Below are 20,595 nucleotides of genomic sequence, written 5' to 3' on the forward strand. Positions count from 1 at the left end.
TGACCTCAGTGGTTTCAGTGCAGTTCTTTGGTGATAGATTTTAGTCGTGAATAGGTTGAGTGATAAATTGGATGGTTGGCAAGTGGCCAAAGTTTCAGTTTCATTTATGGGTTTTTTTTTTCCTATTCCCTTTCTTTGCTTTCTCTTCCCTAGGGATGGTTGAATTCCTAGAGAGGTAAAATGAATAGGAATCAAATGGATTGAAACCCAAAAGGCAACCTTAGAGCCCACAAGTGACAAAAAGTAGGAGCTAGGGCCAGGTTCAGGATTCAGCACGGGTAAGAGGAGTCAAAACTAAACACTGACGTTTTGAAGGGTCAGTAGTAACGACAGAACCTTTAACATGTAGGCAAACCCTAAACTCTGTTTATCAAAAATCACTAAGAACACATGCTGAGCAAAGTAGTACTTTAAGACATTGACTCACCTCGAGGATCTTAGAATCTTAGCATTCATGGTCTGTGAGTGTGTTGGAGAAGCAAGTATGGAAACGAATGATAAAGTAGGGGACGTTATTAAAATTATTTCAATTTTTACATAAAAGTGCCAAGCCAAAATCTATCCAGCTTTATTAAAGATACTTTTGACAAACAGTCATGGTATTTCAGGTAGGACGTAGGCAGAGAGGATTGTTAACAGTATACAACCTTCCAACTTCCTTCTTCAATGAACTACCAAAATCAGAAAGGGTATAAAACCCATGGAATAGGGTAACATTTTTACATAAGTAGTTGGAATCAAGAATTTACTTGTTGAAATCTTCCTGCTTCATTATTCAATAAGTGTTCATCAAGAGCCTCCTATTTATCACACACTCAACATAACTCCCAGTAGAGATTTATCATTTTAGGCTTACGGTTAGAGCTAAAAGAGAATCCAGTAGGTTCTATTTAAAGGTTTTAGCCACTTAAGGTAATAGGAAAAAAAAAAAAAAACCCAAAACTTGAATGGCTTGTTGAAATTCCTAGGAATCCATCATTGTGTTTATTGAAGTGGTATCTCAACTGAACCCTTGAGTTATAAGTTTTGGGAGTATTTCATGATCATGTTGGCTAGCCTTTGAGGGGTGGTTTGCCTGGTTATACCTTAATTATATCATGCAAGTAAACAAAACTAATAATTCAACTGCTAGCGTTTCAGATGAAACTTATTTGTGCCTCCTTATGCTACTGATGGTAGCCTCCCACACATACTATGGATAAGCGAATACTGTCCAGGGGAGGAGATGGCAGTGAGTCAATTTCTCCCCTTATCCAAGTCCAGATGATTTCAGCACAGAAAGAAACCCTATGGTACCTCGTTCCCTGGGGGGACAACACAACCAAGTTCTACTACCCCAGACTTTATCCTAGACCATTCTCTGCACAGCACTTAAGGAGGGATGAGGGAGAGGACTCAGCTACCCTGCAGACAAGGACACCTGGCCACCCAGACATCAACGATGAAATGGCTTCAAGAATTCACATGGCAGTGATTGGTCAGTGGGCAGATTGTGCAAAGCAGATTGCGTAATTCAATCAATTAAAATTTGTGAGACGGGAAGGATTGGGCTAGTAGTTCTCAACCGTGGCCACACGTTGGGCTTGCCTGGGGAGATTAATGAAAATACCAGTGTTTAGTAGACCCACCCCAGAGATTGATTTAAGGGGTCTGGAGTACCTGATAGGCTGGAGTTTAAAAATCTTCTCAGGTCATTCCATCGTTCAGCTAAGGTTGAGAACCACTAGGGGAGTAAGCATGTTGATGCACTGTTTAACAATCTATCTCAAAAACCTTAAATGTGCATCTACTTGGTCTTGGCCCAGCTATGGAAAAGCAACACAAAAGCAAATACATACGTACTTGCACGTCTGTGCATTGAAAAGAAATTGGAAGGATAAACCGATTAGCACGAGTTTTAATTGGGGATAGAGTTAAGAGGTTGTTCTCGCTTTTCTCTATTGTCAAAAATATCTTCCATGAACCTCTGTTGTCTTTTGAAATTAAAGACCATTCACATTTGATTCTAATAACACGAAGAAGCATTTCATGAATGCATCCTGTCTTCACCCCTGTATGCAACACATGATCTCAGGAAGTTTTGATCTAGTCAGGGAAACATCACTCCATGTCGATATGTAGTAAAACACTGAGGTCCTGGGGTAAAACTAGTTCCTACTATACTTGTTTGCCTGCCTGTCTTCCTTCTGTGCTAGATTGCTAACTAAGAGGGAAGTCTTACGAGCACCTAGCCTTGTGCCTTACATTTGGTGGACTTTAGCCATCGCTCACATATTTGTGGAACGAATGAATGAGAGAAGAGAGATTCCCCTGACACCTCAATGGAGAAAGTGGGATTAGGGGCAGGTCTTGGGGAAATGAGTTGGATTTGTTTGAACGGCAGCCACTCCAGGTGGGGAGCCAGCTCAAACAAAAAAACCTGTGGGAGAGGCCCGTGTGACGTGAGGAGGGACGGTTTGTAGTGTGCTAGACTGCAGAGAGCCTTGTCTAGAGCAGCGACTGTGCCCAAACAGAGGAATCGAGCAGAGTGATAATCAGAGGGGGGCCTGGAAAGAGAGACGGAGAAAGGAGAGGCTTTCCGTGACCCTAGAAGTAAATAGTAGAGTCCCTCACTTTCCCTTCCGTCCATTTGCGTAACACAATTTGGGGGAAAGGAAATCTGATTCACAGGAGAGGAAAGGTGATTTCCTTCCAATATGTTGAAAGGGAAGAGGAAGCTCAATTAGCAAATAGAAACTGGCTGATAAAGTAGAGTTTTTGCGTGTGTTTCATGCAAAACGATTCGTCACAAGAGGGCCAAATATCTTTGCATGACACGTTCTCAAACAGAATGAGGGAGAACACACTTCCTCAACATCCGAGTGCCCAGTCGTATGTCCAGGAGGCCTCCTGACACCCAGCTCAGAAGGGGCTCGGAGAAAGTCCAGCATTTCATAGTTTCCCTAAGAACCGGAATGGAATGCACATTGAGGAATGAAGGAAATGCTTTAACATGTCGTCTGGCAATGATTTCCACTCGAATGCCATACCGCCTTCTCCCGCCCCCACCTGCGTGCCAAGCCGTCACCTCTGGACAGGCGCTGGGGTTGTGCAGGCTTCACAAAAACTCGAGGTGTTCAAAAAAGACTCCTCTTGAGCAAATGGAAAGCTAGGCTGCTTTCAAAGCCAGCCTGAAAACCTCACTGGGCAGCAGTGATATTTACAAACCCTCACCACTATGAAATCCACCCTTTCCCAGTTACCCTAAAAACATTTCCTAGTCGATCCTGAAATAGAAAAGTATAGTTGATCCATAGCCCGCTTTCCCGAAAATGAGAAGCTAACCTTTAGTTAGTTCCAAGTGTTTTAAAGGTAAAGATGATCATTCTGAATGGAACCGAGAATTGCACAGACCAAATGTTAACCAAAAAAGACAACCTCCCACCCCCCCCCCCCCCCGCCACCACACACACACCCTCAATCCATGGACAGAAAGCTCAAATTATCTGTGGCATGAGAACTGTCTGTTCCCTCCCCCAAAGTGTCCAGGAAAACAACTCTGTGACCCCGAAGATGCAGGAGACTCAGGGAATGGATAAACTATTCTGACGTCTCTGTGAGGAATTGACCTGGCATCTGGACTGTGCCTGAGCCCTCAGCCATCCCTCATTAAGCACTGTCAAGTTCACATCTGGCTGCGGCTTTAGAACCCTGAGCATCACCCCAGGGAGCAGCACTGGTATTTATCAGGCACTGCTGGCTGTCGGCTGGGCTCTTCCTAACTGAACAGTGGAGTCGATTCTCCTGGTGCCTGGAAGCTCTGGAATTTCACGCGGTTTGGACGTGCAAGGTGCTGTGTACCAAGTCAGCAGTGAGGGTGGCCCTGTGAACCCCCTTCTAAGAGGGTGTCATGTGAGTACGTGCGGGGAGGCACCCGAAACCACAGCAGCCCCACCCAACTCGCTTCTGTTTCTGTGAAATCGTGGCAAAAATCGATGCCGGTGACGAGCGTATTATTTGGAGTCAGAGCTCTGACTTTAGGTTCTGTCTCTGCTACTTGCAGGGTGAGCAGCTCATCCTGGTTTACTTGAGGGGCTCACCTGATTTTAAAACTGGAAGCCCCTCATCCCAGGACCCCAGTCAGTCCTACGCAAACTGGGATGGCTGGCCACCTTAGCGACTAACTGCTTAACCCTGGGCAAGTGAACTTTTGGATTAAGTTTCTGCATTCGCAGCATGGGGATGATACTATTCTCTACCCCGTTATGTTGTTGGGAGGGTTGAATGAAAGCGGGTGAAGGGCTTAGGGCTGCCTGGCCCGTGTCAAGGGCTATGTGTTTTAGTTATTCCAAGAATAACTGGACAGCTACAGGGTTTAAATTGACGACGCAATCCCAGACAGAGGAAATATGTTTGACTTTCAGCTCCTTGGCTTACTGCTGTGTCCTCTTGGATAAGTTACTTAACTTCTCTGAGCCTCCTTTTCCCCATTTGTAAAATGGGACAACTATCATCCAGCCGGGGCGGTATCTTGACGGCGTAAGCCACAATACCATGCCTGGTGAGAAAGACCAAGCACGCAACAAATAACCCCTCAGGTGGTTGCTGTTCTGGCTTGCTCTCAGCAGGGGAGAAGATGCGCTCCCAGCCAGCGTGGGCTGCGTGGGTCTGCCTCTTGTCTCCTTCTGGTAGTACCCGCCTACCTGCCGGGGATCCATTCCCAAACCCGGAGTGGAAGCCTGGGATTGCTGATGGTACCAAACCCTCTCTGGGCTGTGTTCTCCTGACATCCATACCTAGGAGGAAGTTTCACTGCTACATCAGGCCCCAGTTGGAGCTCAACAACTGATCATAACAGAATTGAATTGTAACCACCTACTGTCATTTATGTGAATGGCCTCGCAGATTCTTGTACTCCACTCCCCCTTGTTCTTCGTGCGACGATGTCCGATGGCGAAATGCCTCTGTGGCACCGTGAGGTGAATGGCGTGGGCGTGGTGGCCTAGCATTAGGCCACTGCTAACCTTGTAACTATATGCCGGAAGGGGGGTTTCTGCTTCCTGGCTGTAACTACGACGACTGCTGTGTCTTTATACTGCACATTTGAATCTGAGTGCCTGGGCGAAGGGGCTCTCTCTAGAAAAGGAGTGAATCCCTTAGAGGTGCTCGCATACCCTGACAAGATCCTTTTAAGCCTCTGCCTCCGGGGATGCTGGGGGCCACACCTATTCTCAGAAATAACTGGGTCTTTTTAGAGAGGAAGAATGGCAGGGAGACAGCACGTCCAAGGGCATGTGGGGACCACCGTACCTGCTCCCCCCACACACTAACCCACCGAGAGTACCCTACAGACACGGCCTGTTGATGTGGCGGCAGTGAAGCCATGTGGCGACGCGAAGCTCCCTGCTCCTCCTGTCAACTGCAGGCCTGAAGATGACCGCAGGGCCACACTTGCCAGCTCCTGCTGTTTCCATCGGTCATAGCCCGCTCAGCAGCTGACCGTGAACGGTATCTGCAGTAAAGAATACAAGGTTATAAATAACCTGCTCCTAAGGTTCCTTGCTTTCTCCCCTCCTCCTACGTTGCCGTCGCTCCGAATCCTCAGCCACCAGGGGGCATGGTATCTTCTAGCACTGGGGTGCATGCCTCAGTTAAAAGTCTTGGGTTAGAATGTCAGGGCCTCTACTTACCAGCTGTGTGACCTTAGGAAAGTTACTTAATCTCTCTGTGCCTTAATTTCTCACTAGCAAATGACGGTGGGCATCTTCCTCACTGACCTGACGCGAGGACTACGTGGGCTAATATGTGTAAACCATGTAGAATAGCGCCTGGTCCACGGTAAGGATCCTGTAGGTTCTGGCTGTGATTATGTGATTCACCTATGAGTTGAGAATTGAAGCCTACAAAGATGTAGCCACAGATGGTCTTCCAGACCTAACGCTGTAAACAAATAGGAAAAAATAAAAAAGGAGAGCCATTCGCATGAGGTTACAGAATATCTACTTCTCGCCTGCCTCCCCCAAAACAAAAACTGAGCCCATGCAGAGACTGGCCAACTGTTTCTAACGTCTGCAGGCAGTGGGTGATCTCCCCCAGAGGTCAGTGTAGGAACCTATGAGCATCTTGGGTAAACTGAGTCAAGCGTGCTTGCTCAAGTTGTCGCTCGGGCACATGTGTTTCCTGAGCCAGTTCTACCGTAAAAGCACCCTGCACCTCTCCCCACTTCCCCGTGCCCAAGAGGCCGGCGTTACAACTGCCCAAAGCTTGGCCTGCGTTTCCCTGTCGCTTTCCAGTGTGTTTTTAATTTTCCCTTTCTGGTATTCATTAACAAGTGAGGCAGGGGTGGTTGGAATTGCTGGGGACATTTTCCCTAGTGGTTTGGAGGCAGACGAAAGGGACTAATGAGAGGAAGGAGTATGTGGTTGGTGGTGATGTAAGAAGTCCACGGGCTCCCCAGGGTAAGGGCCTTTCAGGCTCAAGTTCATACTCAGGGTCTAAACGAACTCCCAGAGGGTGGGCTTGACCAACTGATGACCTCTTTTACTTATTAACTGATGTTTACTTCACTCGTGGCTACACAAAAGTGCTAATGACTTTTTTTCACTTATGGTTTCTGAGAGCTTTGTGAGCGACCACGTAATTTGATCCCAGGGAACGTGGGTTTTAACTTCAAGGAGGAGAAAAAGGCATCCAAAGAAGGAAAAATGACTTTACCTAGCATTCTTAGACCAAAGAGAGATTATTTAAGAAGCTACGGGTATACTGGATGAAATACAGAAAGTTTCCAGTCTGAATTCAGGAAGGAAGTTCCCTAAGGAAGTCCTGTGCTCAGGACCAGGCTGCCTGAAAACCAGAGGAATCGTATTAATAGAAGTTGTGTTACTGTTACTTGAGTCTTTTCCAAGTAACATGATCAGGATTAATTCGCAAGGGTGGGTCCTGCTCGAGGGTGGGCTCAGGGAGCTCAGATGGGACTGTTTTGGAAGCTGATGACTGATGCATTTATTTTTATCTTGGGCACAAAGATTTCTAGTGCTGTGCATTAAGAGGATCATGAAATATTAGTTATCATGTATTTAGAATATACAGCCCGCCTTCTTCGAAGAATAGAAGGCAGCCTGCAACAAATAAAACACATCTGGGCCAGCACAATTAAAAAGTATAAACAGAAAGCATCAAATAAAAGGAGCAAAAGGAAAAACACAGTGCAGGGCACTATGCTAAGTGAAATAAGTCTGACAAACACAAATACCGTGTGATCTCGCTCACATGTGGAATATTAAAAAATAGAGATAGAACAGATTGGTGGTGGACAGGAGGGGGTGGGTGGGTGTGTTAAATGGATGAAGGGTGTGAAAAGGTGCACACTTCCAGTTATAAAATAAGCATGGGGATTCACTGTAAAGCATGGGGACTGTAGTTAATGATGCCGTATCGCATACTTAAACGTTGCCGTATCGCATACTTAAACGTTGCTCAGAGTAGGTCTTGAAAGTTCTCATTACAAGGGAAGAATTGTAACTGTGTAGGTGATGGAAGTGAGTAGACTTATTATCATTTGATCACTTAGGAGATCATTTTGAAATGCAAACACATATCAAACCATGTACACCTGAAACTGATGCTATTTGTCAATTACACCTCAAAACCCATCAAAAGGAAAAAAGCCATCTGGGCTAACACAATTAAAAGCATGAATAGAAAGCATCTAACGAAAAGAATAAGAAAAAACCGTTGTTCCCCAAATCTCTCAGGCTGCTGACCCAGCCACATCCTTGAGAGCTGTTAGCACAGTATTGAAAGCTCATGGTGAGCGAGATGAGCCAGACTTTTACTCTCATGGAACCTGTCTTCTTTGGGGGGAGACATGTATTTGGAAAGGAGGCAAGTAAACCTACAAAATAACTTCCAAAGATGTTAAGGTGCCAGGAAGTGAAAGCAGATGCTGCTGGGAGAGGTGGTCTGTTTTAGATTGATGGGGTCTCTGAGGAGGTGACTTTGAGCCTTCCACTGTCAACTTCATGCCTCTGGCTCCCTCCTACCCTCTCCTGTGTTGGCATCAGATCCCTCGCTTGTGGGCATGGTATAACCCTACTGGACCTCAACAGTGGTTTATGGACTGGTAGTCAGGCGTCTTGGGTTTTATCCCCAGCTTGCTCCTAGCATCTGCCCTCCTCATTGGTCTCACTTCAGCTCTGCTTTTTTCCCTGTCAGTATCACTTGGGAGAAAGTCTACATCGAACCCCATGAGGCTGGTACCTGTCATGTACTTGCATCCTTGGGGCCTTTGAAGGTAGCATTTGTATCTAGACTGCTAGATCAATGTCCTTCATTTTTCTAGACTCGTTTCCAAGTTCACCTCTTCTGGGGAACCTTCCCTGATTACCTCCAAGCAGAACGCACGGCCTCGTTCCTCTGATCTCTCAGCACTTGGCTTGTACTCCTGTCTCTCTCAGATAACGTGGCCTGGTGGTTTTTCTGTTTCCGTGTTCGTTTCCTCGGGTGCATACACTGTAGAGGGTGTTTTTGTTTTTTGCCTGTTACACAATAATTATGTTAGTTACTGTTTATTGCTACTGTATTCCAGGTCCTGTTAGGCACTTTGCATGAATCTTTAAATCTTACAGTAAACATCATTGTGCCCATTTTATACCTGGGAAATGAGGCTCAGGGATTAAGGAACTTGTTCAAAGTCACGGAACAGGAAGGTAGCAGACCTAGGGTTCCCGCCCATATGTTTTAAACTTGAAAGCCTGGGCTTTGTCCACCTCGCTGTGTCCTCTTTCTCAGGAAGCACTCCATGAGTGTTCATTGAATGAAAAAAAAAAAAAAGTATTTTAAAATCAGCCCACTCTACCAGCATAATCCATCAAAGGAAGATGTATGGTAACTATTACTTCTATGTGTGTAATAGTTTTAAAATCCACATCAAATGAAATCCTATTAAAGTTACTAGGGAAAAAGAAAAGAAGAATTAGAAAAATGTCTTCCCTCCTCCCTCTCCTTTTTCGCCTCTTCAGTTGGGATGAGGGGAAGGGAAAGGAACATCATGAGCTTGCTGAGGGAAGAAGACTGGGATGCTATTGCAATCAGCCACGATAATTATGTGTTATCAGGGCCACGGGGGTGAGTCCATCCATTCCCAGTTTGATAATTTCAATAAATAGAATGCCAGAAGGGTGACTGTTCAGTTCAACTCAACAAATGTTTGTTGAGTGCCTGCCCTAGGAAATGTACATGCTATTCAGACCTTCCGAGAGGCACCTCGGTAAGCAAGACTTTGTCCCTTTAAAGCCTCTGAAACAAGACTTGCCCAGAGCTAACTGGTCAGCCAAGGCCGAGCTAATGTGCCTGGAACATAGGCAGGCGGGGGGGGAGGGGTGGTGATGTGGGAATCCACAAGCTAACTTCCCCCAGCACCAACATGAGTACCAATGAGGGACCGAGATTTCAGAGTTTGGCTCTATTGGCTGAATTATGCAACTAGACTCTTTCCACCTCCCTTTGGAGCTTGCATTCTGTAGGAAAAAAAAAAAAAATCAGGATGAGCCAGAGAAAGCTGCTTTAAATAATAGGGTAGTTGGGGAAGGTGGATTTTAATCACAGACCTGAAGATAAAGGAGCAGACCAGGTGGGAATCTGAAGAAAGTGTTCCAGACAGGGGCAACAGGATGCAAAGCAGGAATGTGCTGGGCCTGGCGAGGACCAGCAGGGGGTGAATGAGTGAGGGGTAGGGTAACCGGACAGGGAACACAGGTTCTGTGAGCCATTGCAAGCACCTTACGCAAATAGATGGGGAAGGGAGAAAAGTGTAGAAGCAGGGGTGCCTCTTAGGAGGCTGTTACGATAACCCAGGCATGGATGGTGGCCGTGGAAGTGATGAGAAGTAGTTGGATTCTGGATATATCTTGTTGGTTGTATTTGGAGTGTTGAGAGAAAGAAAGGAATCGGGGATGGCGCTGAGGGTCTTGGCCTGAACAGCAGGAAGATATATGGTGTTGTTCAATAAAACAGGGAAGACGTGGGAAGAGCTGATTTGGCAGGGAACCTTAGGGTGTTTGGATATGTTAAGTCCAAGGTGCCTATGAGATGAGGAGGTGAAAACATGGAGGAAGCAGGTTGATATATGAGCCTGGAGTGCAGGGGGAAGTTCTGGGCTGGAGGCCAGGCCATGGGAGGGGTGAAAGCATAGAACCCCACAGCCTGGATTCAAATCCCAGCCGCACTCGGGGAACCCAGACAAGGCTTCCTTCCCTTCTGGCTTCCACATCCTCTTCTGTGAGGAGTGGAGGCAGCCTAGTGAGTGTTCCCTTCAACCATTGGGAAGGTTGAAGAAGGCCACATATGTAGAGCATAACACAGTATGTAGCAGATCGACAGGTAATAGCGGTCTTCTTTCCAGCCCCCTCCTGGGCTGCCAGACCCTGTAGTGAGCCCAATGACCCACACGGATGAGGCAAGGCCCAGAATGTCGGCCCGAAGAATTGAGACAATCTGATAAGCAGTGGGAAATATTTCTATGGGAAATTTTTTGAGTAAAAAGAAATTGTGTGGGTGAGGTTAGGATGGAGTGGGTGGGGGGAAAGACTGGTAACAGGGAGATGGGCCGCGTTTGTTGCAGAACGATGGAGGTACAGGGTCAGGAGGGCCAGGGTGATGGCACAAGAGATGGAGTACATGTGACTGAGGGCCACCAAGCACCTTGACAAAGGCTGTCTCTGAGGACGCACTATGGCTTCCTGAGAATCTCGGTGGCCTGTCCAAGGACACAACAGGGAGAGCCTGTCACTATGTCATGGTGACCACGTCTCTTGCAGCAGTCTCCAGGCCTAGCCCCGAGGACCTTGAGCAAAGTTTGCATCACTCGTCCTGTTCAGTGGAGCAGCTGAAGCCTAAGACCCAGCTGCGGGCGGGGGGAGCTCACTTCCCTCCAGAGCTTTCTGATCTTGGTTCTCCTTGCCTGAAAGAGTGAGTACATCCATTAGGGTTGAATGGCTCCCTTTCCCATTATGTAACGACTTAGGGCAAGTAATTAGCTCTCCCAGGAGTGAAAGGCCAACAGTTGAGAATTCAATGTCTTTCTCCAACTTGGATCAGAAATAGGGCTGGGGCAAATGATGAAAGGGAAGCCCCTTTGAGAGCCATCTCCCCTACGCATGCCAAACACAGACCGTCACTCAAGTGGGGAGAGAGGGAGATTGGGGAGACAGTAAAAGGAGAGCCCTGCCTCAAAGAGGACTGATAAGAGAGAAATGGGTCTGACCTACTGACGTTGACAGGGTTATTATTTTTTTTTATTTCCAGGGGGAGAAATTGTCATCCCTTAAGATACATCTGACCTTCAGATGTATTTTGGCTCACACAATGTTCGTTAAAGTGGTGAATTTGTTGTCAACTTAAAAAATCAAGAGACTGTACATTTAAAACTGGATTTCAGCTTATGAAGTTTTCACCCCAGCCACACTGGGCTTTCATTTTTTTTCTTAAGGTACAGTTGACATAGATTAGTGACGAATTTCCGGTGTACAACATAACGATTTGATACTGTGAAATGATTTCCACAATATGTCTAGTTAACATCTATCTCCTGCATAGTTACAACATGTTATTTTGGAGACGAGAAGTTGTAAGATTTACTCTTACCGACCTTCAACTATGCAAATGCATTATTATGAACTATACTCACCCTGCTGTACATCACACCCCTATGACTTCTTTTATAACAGACATTTGTATCTTTTGATCCCCTTTACCCATTTTACCCACCTCCACATTCCCCTCTCTGGAAACCCCCAATCTGTTTCTATTACTTCTGGGTTCTCTTGTTTTGCTTTTGCTACTGTTGTTTTATTTTTTTTTTTTAAGTTTATTTATTTATTTTTGAGAGAGAACAGGAGTGGGGGAGGAGGGAGAGACAGAGACACAAAATCCGAAGCAGGCTCCAGGCTCTGAGCTGTCAGCGCAGGACCCAACGTGGACTTCAAACTCACCAACCACGAGATCATGACCTAAGCCAAAGTCAGACGCTTAATCTACTGAGCCACCCAGGCCCCCCACTACTGTTGTTTCAGATTCCACAGATCATATGATATTTGCCTTTCTTTGACTTACTTCCCTTAACATAATGCGCTCAAGGTCCATCCGTGTCACAAATGGCGAGATATCCTTCGTTTTTCTGGTTCCGTAATATTTTATCATATTGTATATACCACATTTTCTTTATCCATTCATTCATTGATGGACACTTGTTTCCATATCTTGGCTTTTGTGAATAATGCTGCAGTGAACGTGGGGTGCAGATGTTTTTTGAACTGGTGTTTTTGTTTTCTTCCAAAAAATCCCAGAAGTGAGTTGTCGGATCATATGGTATTTCTATTTTAGTTTTTTTGAGGAACCTCAAAACCTAGAGTGGCTGCAGCAACTTACATTCCCACCAACAGCACACAAGTTTACCTTTTCTCCACGTCCTCACCAACACTTCTTTCCTGGTCTTTAATAATAGCCATTCTAACGGGTGTGACATGATATCTCATGATGGTTTTCATTTGCATTTCCCTGATGTTTGGAGATGGTGAGCATATTTTCATGTACCTGTTGGCCATCTGTATATGCTCTTTGGGAAAAAAGTCTGTTGAAATCTTTTGCCCATTTTTAATTGTGTTCTGTTATTGTATGAATTCTTTCGATGTTTTGGAGATTAACCCTTTATGAGATAATATGATTTGCAAATATCTTCTTTCATTTTGTAGGTGCCTTTTCAATTTGGTGATGGTTTCCTGTGCTGTGCAGCAGCTTGTTAGTTTGAGGTAGTCCCACCAGTCTAGTTTTGTTTTTACTGCCTTTGTTTTCGGTGTCAGATCCAAAAAGTCATCCTCAAGACCAATGCCAAGGAGCTTACTGCTTATGCTTTTTTCTACGAGTTTTATAGTTTCATGTCTTACATTTAAGTCTTTAATCCATTTTTCATTAGTTTTAAGGCTTTTTTTAATATTTATTTTTGAGAGAGAGAGAGAGAGAGAGAGAGCATGAGCAGAGGAAGGGCAGAGAGAAAGAGAGAGACAGAGACAGAATCCGAAGCAGGCTCCAAGCTCCAACCTGTTAGCCCAGAGCCCAACGTGGGGTTCGAACTCATGCACCATGAGATCATGACCACAGCCAAAGTCAGACGCTTAACCAACTGAGCCACCCAGGTGCCCCAAGTCTTTAATACATTTTGAGTTAGTTTTGGCATATGGTGTGAGACAGGGGTCCAATTTTATTCTTTTGCATGTGGCTGTCCAGTTTTCCCAGCACCATTTCTTGAAGAGACCACCCTTTCTCATTGTATGCTATTGACTCCTTTATCATAAATTGACCACATTTGTGTGGGTTTATTTCTGACTCCGTGCTGTTTCCTAGATCCACATGTCTGTTTTTATGACAATACTAGACTGTTTTGAAATCAGGCAGCACGAGGTCTCCAGGTTTGTTCTTTCTCGAGATTGCTTTGGCTATTAGAAGTCTCTTGTGGTTGCATACAAATTTTAGGATTGCTTATTCTATTTCTGTGAAAAATGGCATTGGAATTTTGATAGGGATCGCTTTGAATCTAGATTACTTTTAGATATTTTAACAATATTCTTCTAATCCATGAGCACAGAATATCTTTATTTGCATCTTCTTCAATTTATTTCATCAATGTTTTACAGTTTGCAATGTATAGGTCTTTTACCAATTTGGTTAAATTTATTCAGAAGTATTTTCTTTCTTTTGATATGATTATAAATGGAATTTTCTCAATGAATTATCAGAAAATGTTCGTATATAGAAACACAACAGAATTCTGCATATTGATTTTGTATCCTGCAACTTTACTGAATTCGTTGCTTAGTTCTAATAGTCTTTTGGTGGAGTCTTTAGGGTTTTCTATAATATCCTGTCATTTGCAAATAGTGACAGGTTTACTTCCTCCTTCCCAATTTGGATGCGCTTTATTTCTTTTTCTTACCCCATTGATCTTAGGCTGGCCTTCCTGAGACCTAGATCAGTGAAGTCCTACGACAGCTGCTGTACCCTTGAAATGGAGCAGAGCTGCTCGCCATGGACCCCAGCTGGCCTGACCTTCCTCATTTTCTCACCTCACTTGGCTAGCATATGAGTTCACAAGTCTTGGTTTAAAGTAGGCTCACACTGGGCAATTAATGAATTTGATGTGAAGAGCAGACTTGATGTTTACCTAGTTCAGAAGTAAACCAAGACAGAACATGAGGGCAGTTAGATCAAAGGGAGGTTGTGTAGTTAGCCAGACTATTATGATGAGGGCACTGAGGCTCTCTTTCTTACAACTTCTGCTATCACAAGTGGGTAAGTTCCCTGTCAGAAGGTCCACTGAAAAGCAGCTCATGTCTCCTTGTTGGCTGAATTTAGCAGGACACCCCTTTAGAGCCTCTGTGAATTCTGTTGGGGCCTATCCTGCTACAGGTCAACTCTTGTTAGCAGCAAACTCATGGACTCAGGAATTTTTGCAAGAAGGGAGTTCATTTTCTCCCCATGCCCCTGCAAAAAAAATTCCATGGAACATCCATTGTCCACATTTTTATATTTAGACTGATTTGCCTTTCAGTTAAGTGTCTAACTCTTGATTTCAGCTCAGGTCATGAGATCAAGTCCCATGTCTGGCTCTGCACTGACAGTGTGGAACCTGCTTGTGATTCTCTCTGCCTCTGTGTCTCTCTCTCTCAAAAATAAACAAACTTACACACACACACACACACACACACACACACACACACACACACACACACTGATTTGCTTCTGCTAACTGTGATATGGGAGCTCAGGATCCCAACTCCATTATTACCAAAACAATTTGATTTTCAGAGTTCCTTTGAACAGATAGCATATCCAAAATGAGTGATTTGGTTGAAATATGTTTTTGTTGGTTTTTTTTTTTTTATGTTCCCTGTATTCATCCTTCAAGTTCATGGCCATCACCCATCACCACCTGAGAGTACTTAGTTCTCAGGATAACTAAAAGGGAGAATAAATCCTGCTTGCTTTGAACACAACCCAGGGTTCACCATATGTTCCCGTCCTGGCCAATGCTAATCAGCTCTTCCCCACTCCTCCCCTCTTTTGTCCTTATAAATCAAGAGCCCTCAGTGTTAGTCACCACAAAAGAGATAATTAGTGAGTACAAGCTGCTACCTTCATAGATCATTCTGTGCCTCGGATTCCAGCTAAGCCAAGAAACTGGAACGAGCTCCATCACATAATTATGAGTTGCTTTAGCAGAACATTTTTTATACAAGGCTATGCGTCTGAACGTTTAAATCTGGATTCTATACACCGCCCCCTGGCTGTTGTAAGGATAGCTATGATGTGGGGCCAAAGGGAAGTTTACTTACCCATTTTATAAGGTTTTTCTTTCCTAGACTAAAAACTGTCTCTAGAACCCCAAGGATTTGGAACAGCAGGCGTTTCTCAATGTCATAGCCTTCAGATTTGGATATTTTAAATACCTTGACCCTCCACGTGGATGTGGCAGCAAAAGATATTGTCCCTTTGTTCCACTAGGGATATGCTGTATCCCCCTAGAAAGCCATGGCTTGTGCCCTTACCAGCCATTTGTCCAACTGGAAAATTCATTTCATGCTCTGGCAGGACCCATGGTCAAGGGCATTGCTGCCCCAAGAAAAGAAAGACTGTTTCCCGTCCAACTAAATAGTCTAGGAACTTCCTTCCCATGCGTTGCTAACCAAATATCGCTGGCTTGCATAGCAGTGTTCCGCTCATGTATTTATGACTTTGGAGCTGTTCAAATGCATGCTGGCTTTTATTTTTTCCATCACACGGTGGTTCTTCCAATTTTTTAGTTTCCCATATCAACCACTTTGCTATTTTTAAGCAGAACCATTTCAAGCCTGAGTAGCTAATCCGAACAGTGAAACCTTACCAATTCAAGCAGAGAGCTTGTATTCTTCCAGTGAGGGAAAGACTAGCATTTAAAACTGGAGGCCTATTTCATTTTCTATAAGATAAGGGTATAGGATTGTATAATCCAAGTTCTTCCTACTAATATTAAAACCACATTTCATCAAATCTAAGATGCCATTGATCATAAGGAACATGTTTTCTATACCAACAGTTTTAAAACTTGTCACTGGTTAAATTGTTCCAAAACACCTTTAAAGATTTCCCTGCAATGTGTGGACTGGTCCCATCAGACTCCTGTGGCTTTGAAATCCGTTCAGACAAATCTGGTGACCTCTCCTGCCCTCTAGTTGTATCGTTTGGCACGAAATAGGCCAATCCTTTTGAGTGATCTCAGTAAGGAAATGTAACACCACTTTTTATCTCCTTGGGAGTATCTGTGTTTCTGAGCAAATAAAGCATTTGCTGATCTCTTTGCAAGAAAATACAGAATTGCTGTCCTCCTACTAACGATTAACATTTGCTTCATCAACATCAAACATTACATGCCGCTGCTCTGTTTTTGAGACTTTTTACGTGTACACTAACTTTCCAGACCGATGCTGAATCCTAATGTAATCTTTTCTAAGACATTTAATGGCAGTGAAATTCAATGGTGTAGTCCCAAGAACGGACACCTGTGACTGTTTGCCACGCTCAGACAATGGCATTTGCATCATGACTGCAGCTTGGCAACAGAAGCTGCATGACCCCTCAATCATCTGTGCATTCTAGTCTCAGGAGATGTTAAAGTTTGCAAAAACAGGCCTCCTAGGATGGATCCGTTATGGAAGTAGCTACAGTCTATTGATAACTTACTGCATGGCTGGTAGGCTGTCAAAATCTGGACAAGACTTAATATTGACCTGACCTCACCACTGCCCCAAATGTATGTCTGGATCAGGAAATTTAACCAGGTTCACAAAATTGCCCCTGACTACACCGGTAAACTTCAGAGCAAGGATTCTGATTCAGACAATAAGCCATCCTATCCACCAGCTGTATTTCTTCCGGCTCTATAAATCATGTACTCATCAACTGTAGACTGCTGTTTGATTCCATTTACTTTCGAGAACGTGAACCATCGTTCCAAATAAGCGCTCAACCTATAGTCGTTTAAAATAGCTATTTAAAATAGCTCAACCACGGGGAGCCTGGGTGGCTCAGTTGGTTAAGCGTCCGACTTCAGCTCAGGTCATGATCTCACGGTTTATGAATTTGAGGCCCGCGTTGGGCTCTGTGCTGACAGCTCGGAGCCTGGAGCCTGCTTCGGATTCTGTATCTCCCTCTCTCTCTGCCCCACCCCTGCTCTTGCTCTGTCTCTCTCAAAAACAAAAATTTTTAAAAAGCTCAACCACATAAGATTTTTCTGTAATGAATTGATAAAAATATCTTATAATTAGCATATCCGTTATGAGCAAAATGGCCATTTCTTAAAGGGGCTCCCCCACGTGATTTCTGCCTTCACAACCGCTGTGGGAGCTGATGTGGCCGTCTGCAGCTACTTCTCACCAGAGTGCAAGGAGATAGTTAACTCATCACCATTTTCTGACCAAAACCCCACTTAAGAGCTGGAATGACTTGTTCAGTAGCACATGGGCACACACAGCAAACTATGGACCGAGATCAGCTTGTATCTTGGTCTCTTGGCCCTTGGGCCCGCTCCTTTTTTTTTTTTTTAATTTTTTTTTTAATATTTGTTTATTTTTGACAGAGAGAGACAGAGCATGAGTGGGGGAGGGGCAGAGAGAGAGGAAGACACAGAATCCAAAGCAGGCTTCAGGCTCTGAGCTGTCAGCACAGAGCCCGACGCGGGGCTCGAACTCACAGACCACAGGATCATGACCTGAGCCAAAGTTGGACACTCAACTGACTGAGCCACCCAGGTGCCCTTGGGCCCGCTCTTTAACATGGACGGTGAATGGTTATAGGCAATTATGGCTTTAGTGTTTTTTTTAAAGACCTTTAGTGTAGTTTTACTTTCCCGATGTTAGAAGACCAGACAACGAATGACACTTTTAGTGGACAGGAGCCCCCAGCCCCTGATGCTGGCTACCAGCCCAGAGGTAGAGAATGGAAGCCGGGAGCCAGCTTGCCTCTAGGGAATAGTGCTGCTAAGCAAATCCCCGTGGCTTTGTGGTGATGGCGATTCTGTTTCCACAGACAGTTAAATATGGAATCTGGGAGGAGCTTTGTATTTATGTTCAGTGCTTTGGGAACCAAACCCAAAAGAAAGGACTGAGTGTGACTAAGGGCTTTCGTGGTCAAAATAAACACCAACAAGAGGGAATTACCAAGTCCAAACAGTTGAGGAGTGCCAACCTCAAGCTCTAGTCTTGTAGATACCATGACCACTATATAAATTTGCATTCCAGGGACTAGTGGAGTGTTTTAAGAGAATGCAAAAAGCATCTTTTAAAAGTTGTTTTCTCAAATCACTAATTCACTCGGTTGGTGACTACATATTGAGTACGTACACATGATACGGGGGGGGGGGTGGACATCGGAGTGAACAAATCACGTTCTGAGTGTAGCAAGCATGTGTACTTGAAGAGGCCCAGTTGAACAATAAGCAAAGCCGGAGACTTTTCTGACCTCCCGCTGGTTTTGTGACAGCTGTAAAGGCGCTTCCCACTACGGCCTGACCAAAGACAGGAAGAGGCGCTCTCAAGATGGCTGCCCGGATGGCTGTGCGAGCCTCACGGCGACAGCACTCTCCCCAGAAGTCTCTGCAGCGGCCACCGTCTCCTTAATGACAAACGAGCCTGGCCTAGACAACCCTGCCTACGTGTCCACGGCCGAGGATGGTCAGCCAGCAGACGGCCCACTGGACTCTGGCCGGAGCAACCGAACTAGGGGTGAGTCAAATGGGTGGTTTTCTGGGAATGGGCTCCTTGCCTTGAAATCGCCCTCCATGGACTATTTACTGTAGAAGGTTCTAGCAAATTTTTTTTTGTTTTAAGGGGAAATCATTCTGGTAGTTTCGGCAGCAATCCAATGTCCAATTCTCTAAAGTGAAATGAAACCACAAGTACCTCAGGTTGTTAAAAATGTGTAATTGGACTTGGCGGAAGGGGCGAAGTTAGGCCTGATGATTCACCACCCCTTCCCGTGCTTCTATCCATGCTGCCCAAGAAAAGTGCTTCCACATTCAGTCCAGCCCAGCGAGAAAGAAAAGCAGATTTTTCAACAAGCCATACATATGTCATGGTAGAAAACAGAGACCGCACAGGGAAGCAAATCCTGTTTTCCTACCACCTAGAAGCAACCACTTCATGTTATTGCATATATCTGACCAGACACGTCCATAAAAGAGGACTTCTGTGAGTGAGTAGCTCCTGTTTCTCCCTTCTCACTTGTCCTCAGCACGGCCTTTTGAGCGATCCACTATCAGGAGCAGATCTTTTAAAAAAATAAATCGAGCTTTGAGTGTTCTTCGAAGGACAAAGAGTGGAAGTGTAGTTGCCAACCAAGCTGACCAGGGCAGAGAAAATTCCGAAGACGCCGCTGCCTCCGAAGGTAAGTGAGCTCCCTGTGAGAGCGGACACGGTGCTGGGCTTCCAGAATGACTTCAGGGGTGATGACACCTGACCATCACCCGCTTTCTAGGACACCTCCCCTCACGAGGGCATAAAATATTTTTTTTTTACCTTGATTAGCTTACTGCTTATATAAGTAACTAAAGGCAGAAGCGATTGTCCTCTTTTCACGGAAGTTGAACACACAGGTGTTGGAACCCTTACCTCCAGGTGCTAGCTTAACACATACAGAACATGATAATTATTAAGTAAAAAGCATTTAGAATAGTGGCTGGCATGTAGTAAACACCATGTAAATATTTTATCTTATTGCGGCTATGTATAATGTGTAGTTCTCAGTGTGTTTTTCATGCACTTACTTAATTCTCACAACAAACCGATGAAGTAGCTGCTATTCATTTCTTTTACAGATAAGAAAACTGAGGCACAGGGAGATTACTTAGAGTGTTTAACTTTAAATCCAAACTTGAATGTGGCTCCAGAATCCGGGCAAAGGAAGTTATTGGCTCTTAGATCTTCTGTGGTTCTGCCAATATCAGTGAAGCTGAGGAAATACTTCCTATCTTACGTTAGAGCTTTAGAGCAGTCGCAGTAACTTTTCTTTAAAAAATGAAGCTTTCGGGGCGCCTGGGTGGCGCAGTCGGTTGAGCATCCGACTTCAGCCAGGTCACGATCTCGCGGTCCGTGAGTTCGAGCCCCACGTCGGGCTCTGGGCTGATGGCTCAGAGCCTGGAGCCTGTTTCCAATTCTGTGTCTCCCTCTCTCTGTGCCCCTCGCCCGTTCATGCTCTGTCTCTCTCTGTCCCAAAAATAAATAAACGTTTAAAAAAAAAAAAAAATGAAGCTTTCTCGTGAGCCAGGTAGTGTGTGCCCTAAGTCATTTAGATGTCGCAATGCTAAGGGACAGGGATTATTATTCTCATTTCACAGATGAAGAAACTGAGACCCAGAGAGTAACTAGCCCAGAGTCACCCAGCCAGAAAATGACAGACCCAGGAGCTAAACTCAGGTCCTTTGGCTCCAGAGCCCACCCATTAACCACTGGGTGAAGTGCCCTCCGCTCCTGAGGGGTTGAGAGGTAAATCCCAAACCACTGTCTTTATCCTGCCTTCAGAGAACCCATGAGC

At 44.9% G+C, this 20,595-nt stretch overlaps 1 protein-coding gene across 5 annotated transcripts in view; it reads left to right on the forward strand.

Moving 5' to 3' along the window:
- Positions 1–20,595, forward strand: part of LNX1 (ligand of numb-protein X 1) — a 183,124-nt gene that overhangs the window by 128,319 nt on the left and 34,210 nt on the right. For all 5 annotated transcript variants that reach the window (XM_047854865.1, XM_047854864.1, XM_047854866.1 and 2 more), the window contains 2 exons: positions 18,547–18,788; positions 19,297–19,449. In XM_047854865.1, the coding sequence (XP_047710821.1) occupies positions 18,547–18,788; positions 19,297–19,449 (395 nt within the window). The remainder of the gene's footprint in view (positions 1–18,546; positions 18,789–19,296; positions 19,450–20,595) is intronic.

The sequence above is a fragment of the Prionailurus viverrinus genome, chromosome B1, assembly GCF_022837055.1.
Source record: "Prionailurus viverrinus isolate Anna chromosome B1, UM_Priviv_1.0, whole genome shotgun sequence".
Lineage (NCBI taxonomy): Eukaryota > Metazoa > Chordata > Mammalia > Carnivora > Felidae > Prionailurus > Prionailurus viverrinus.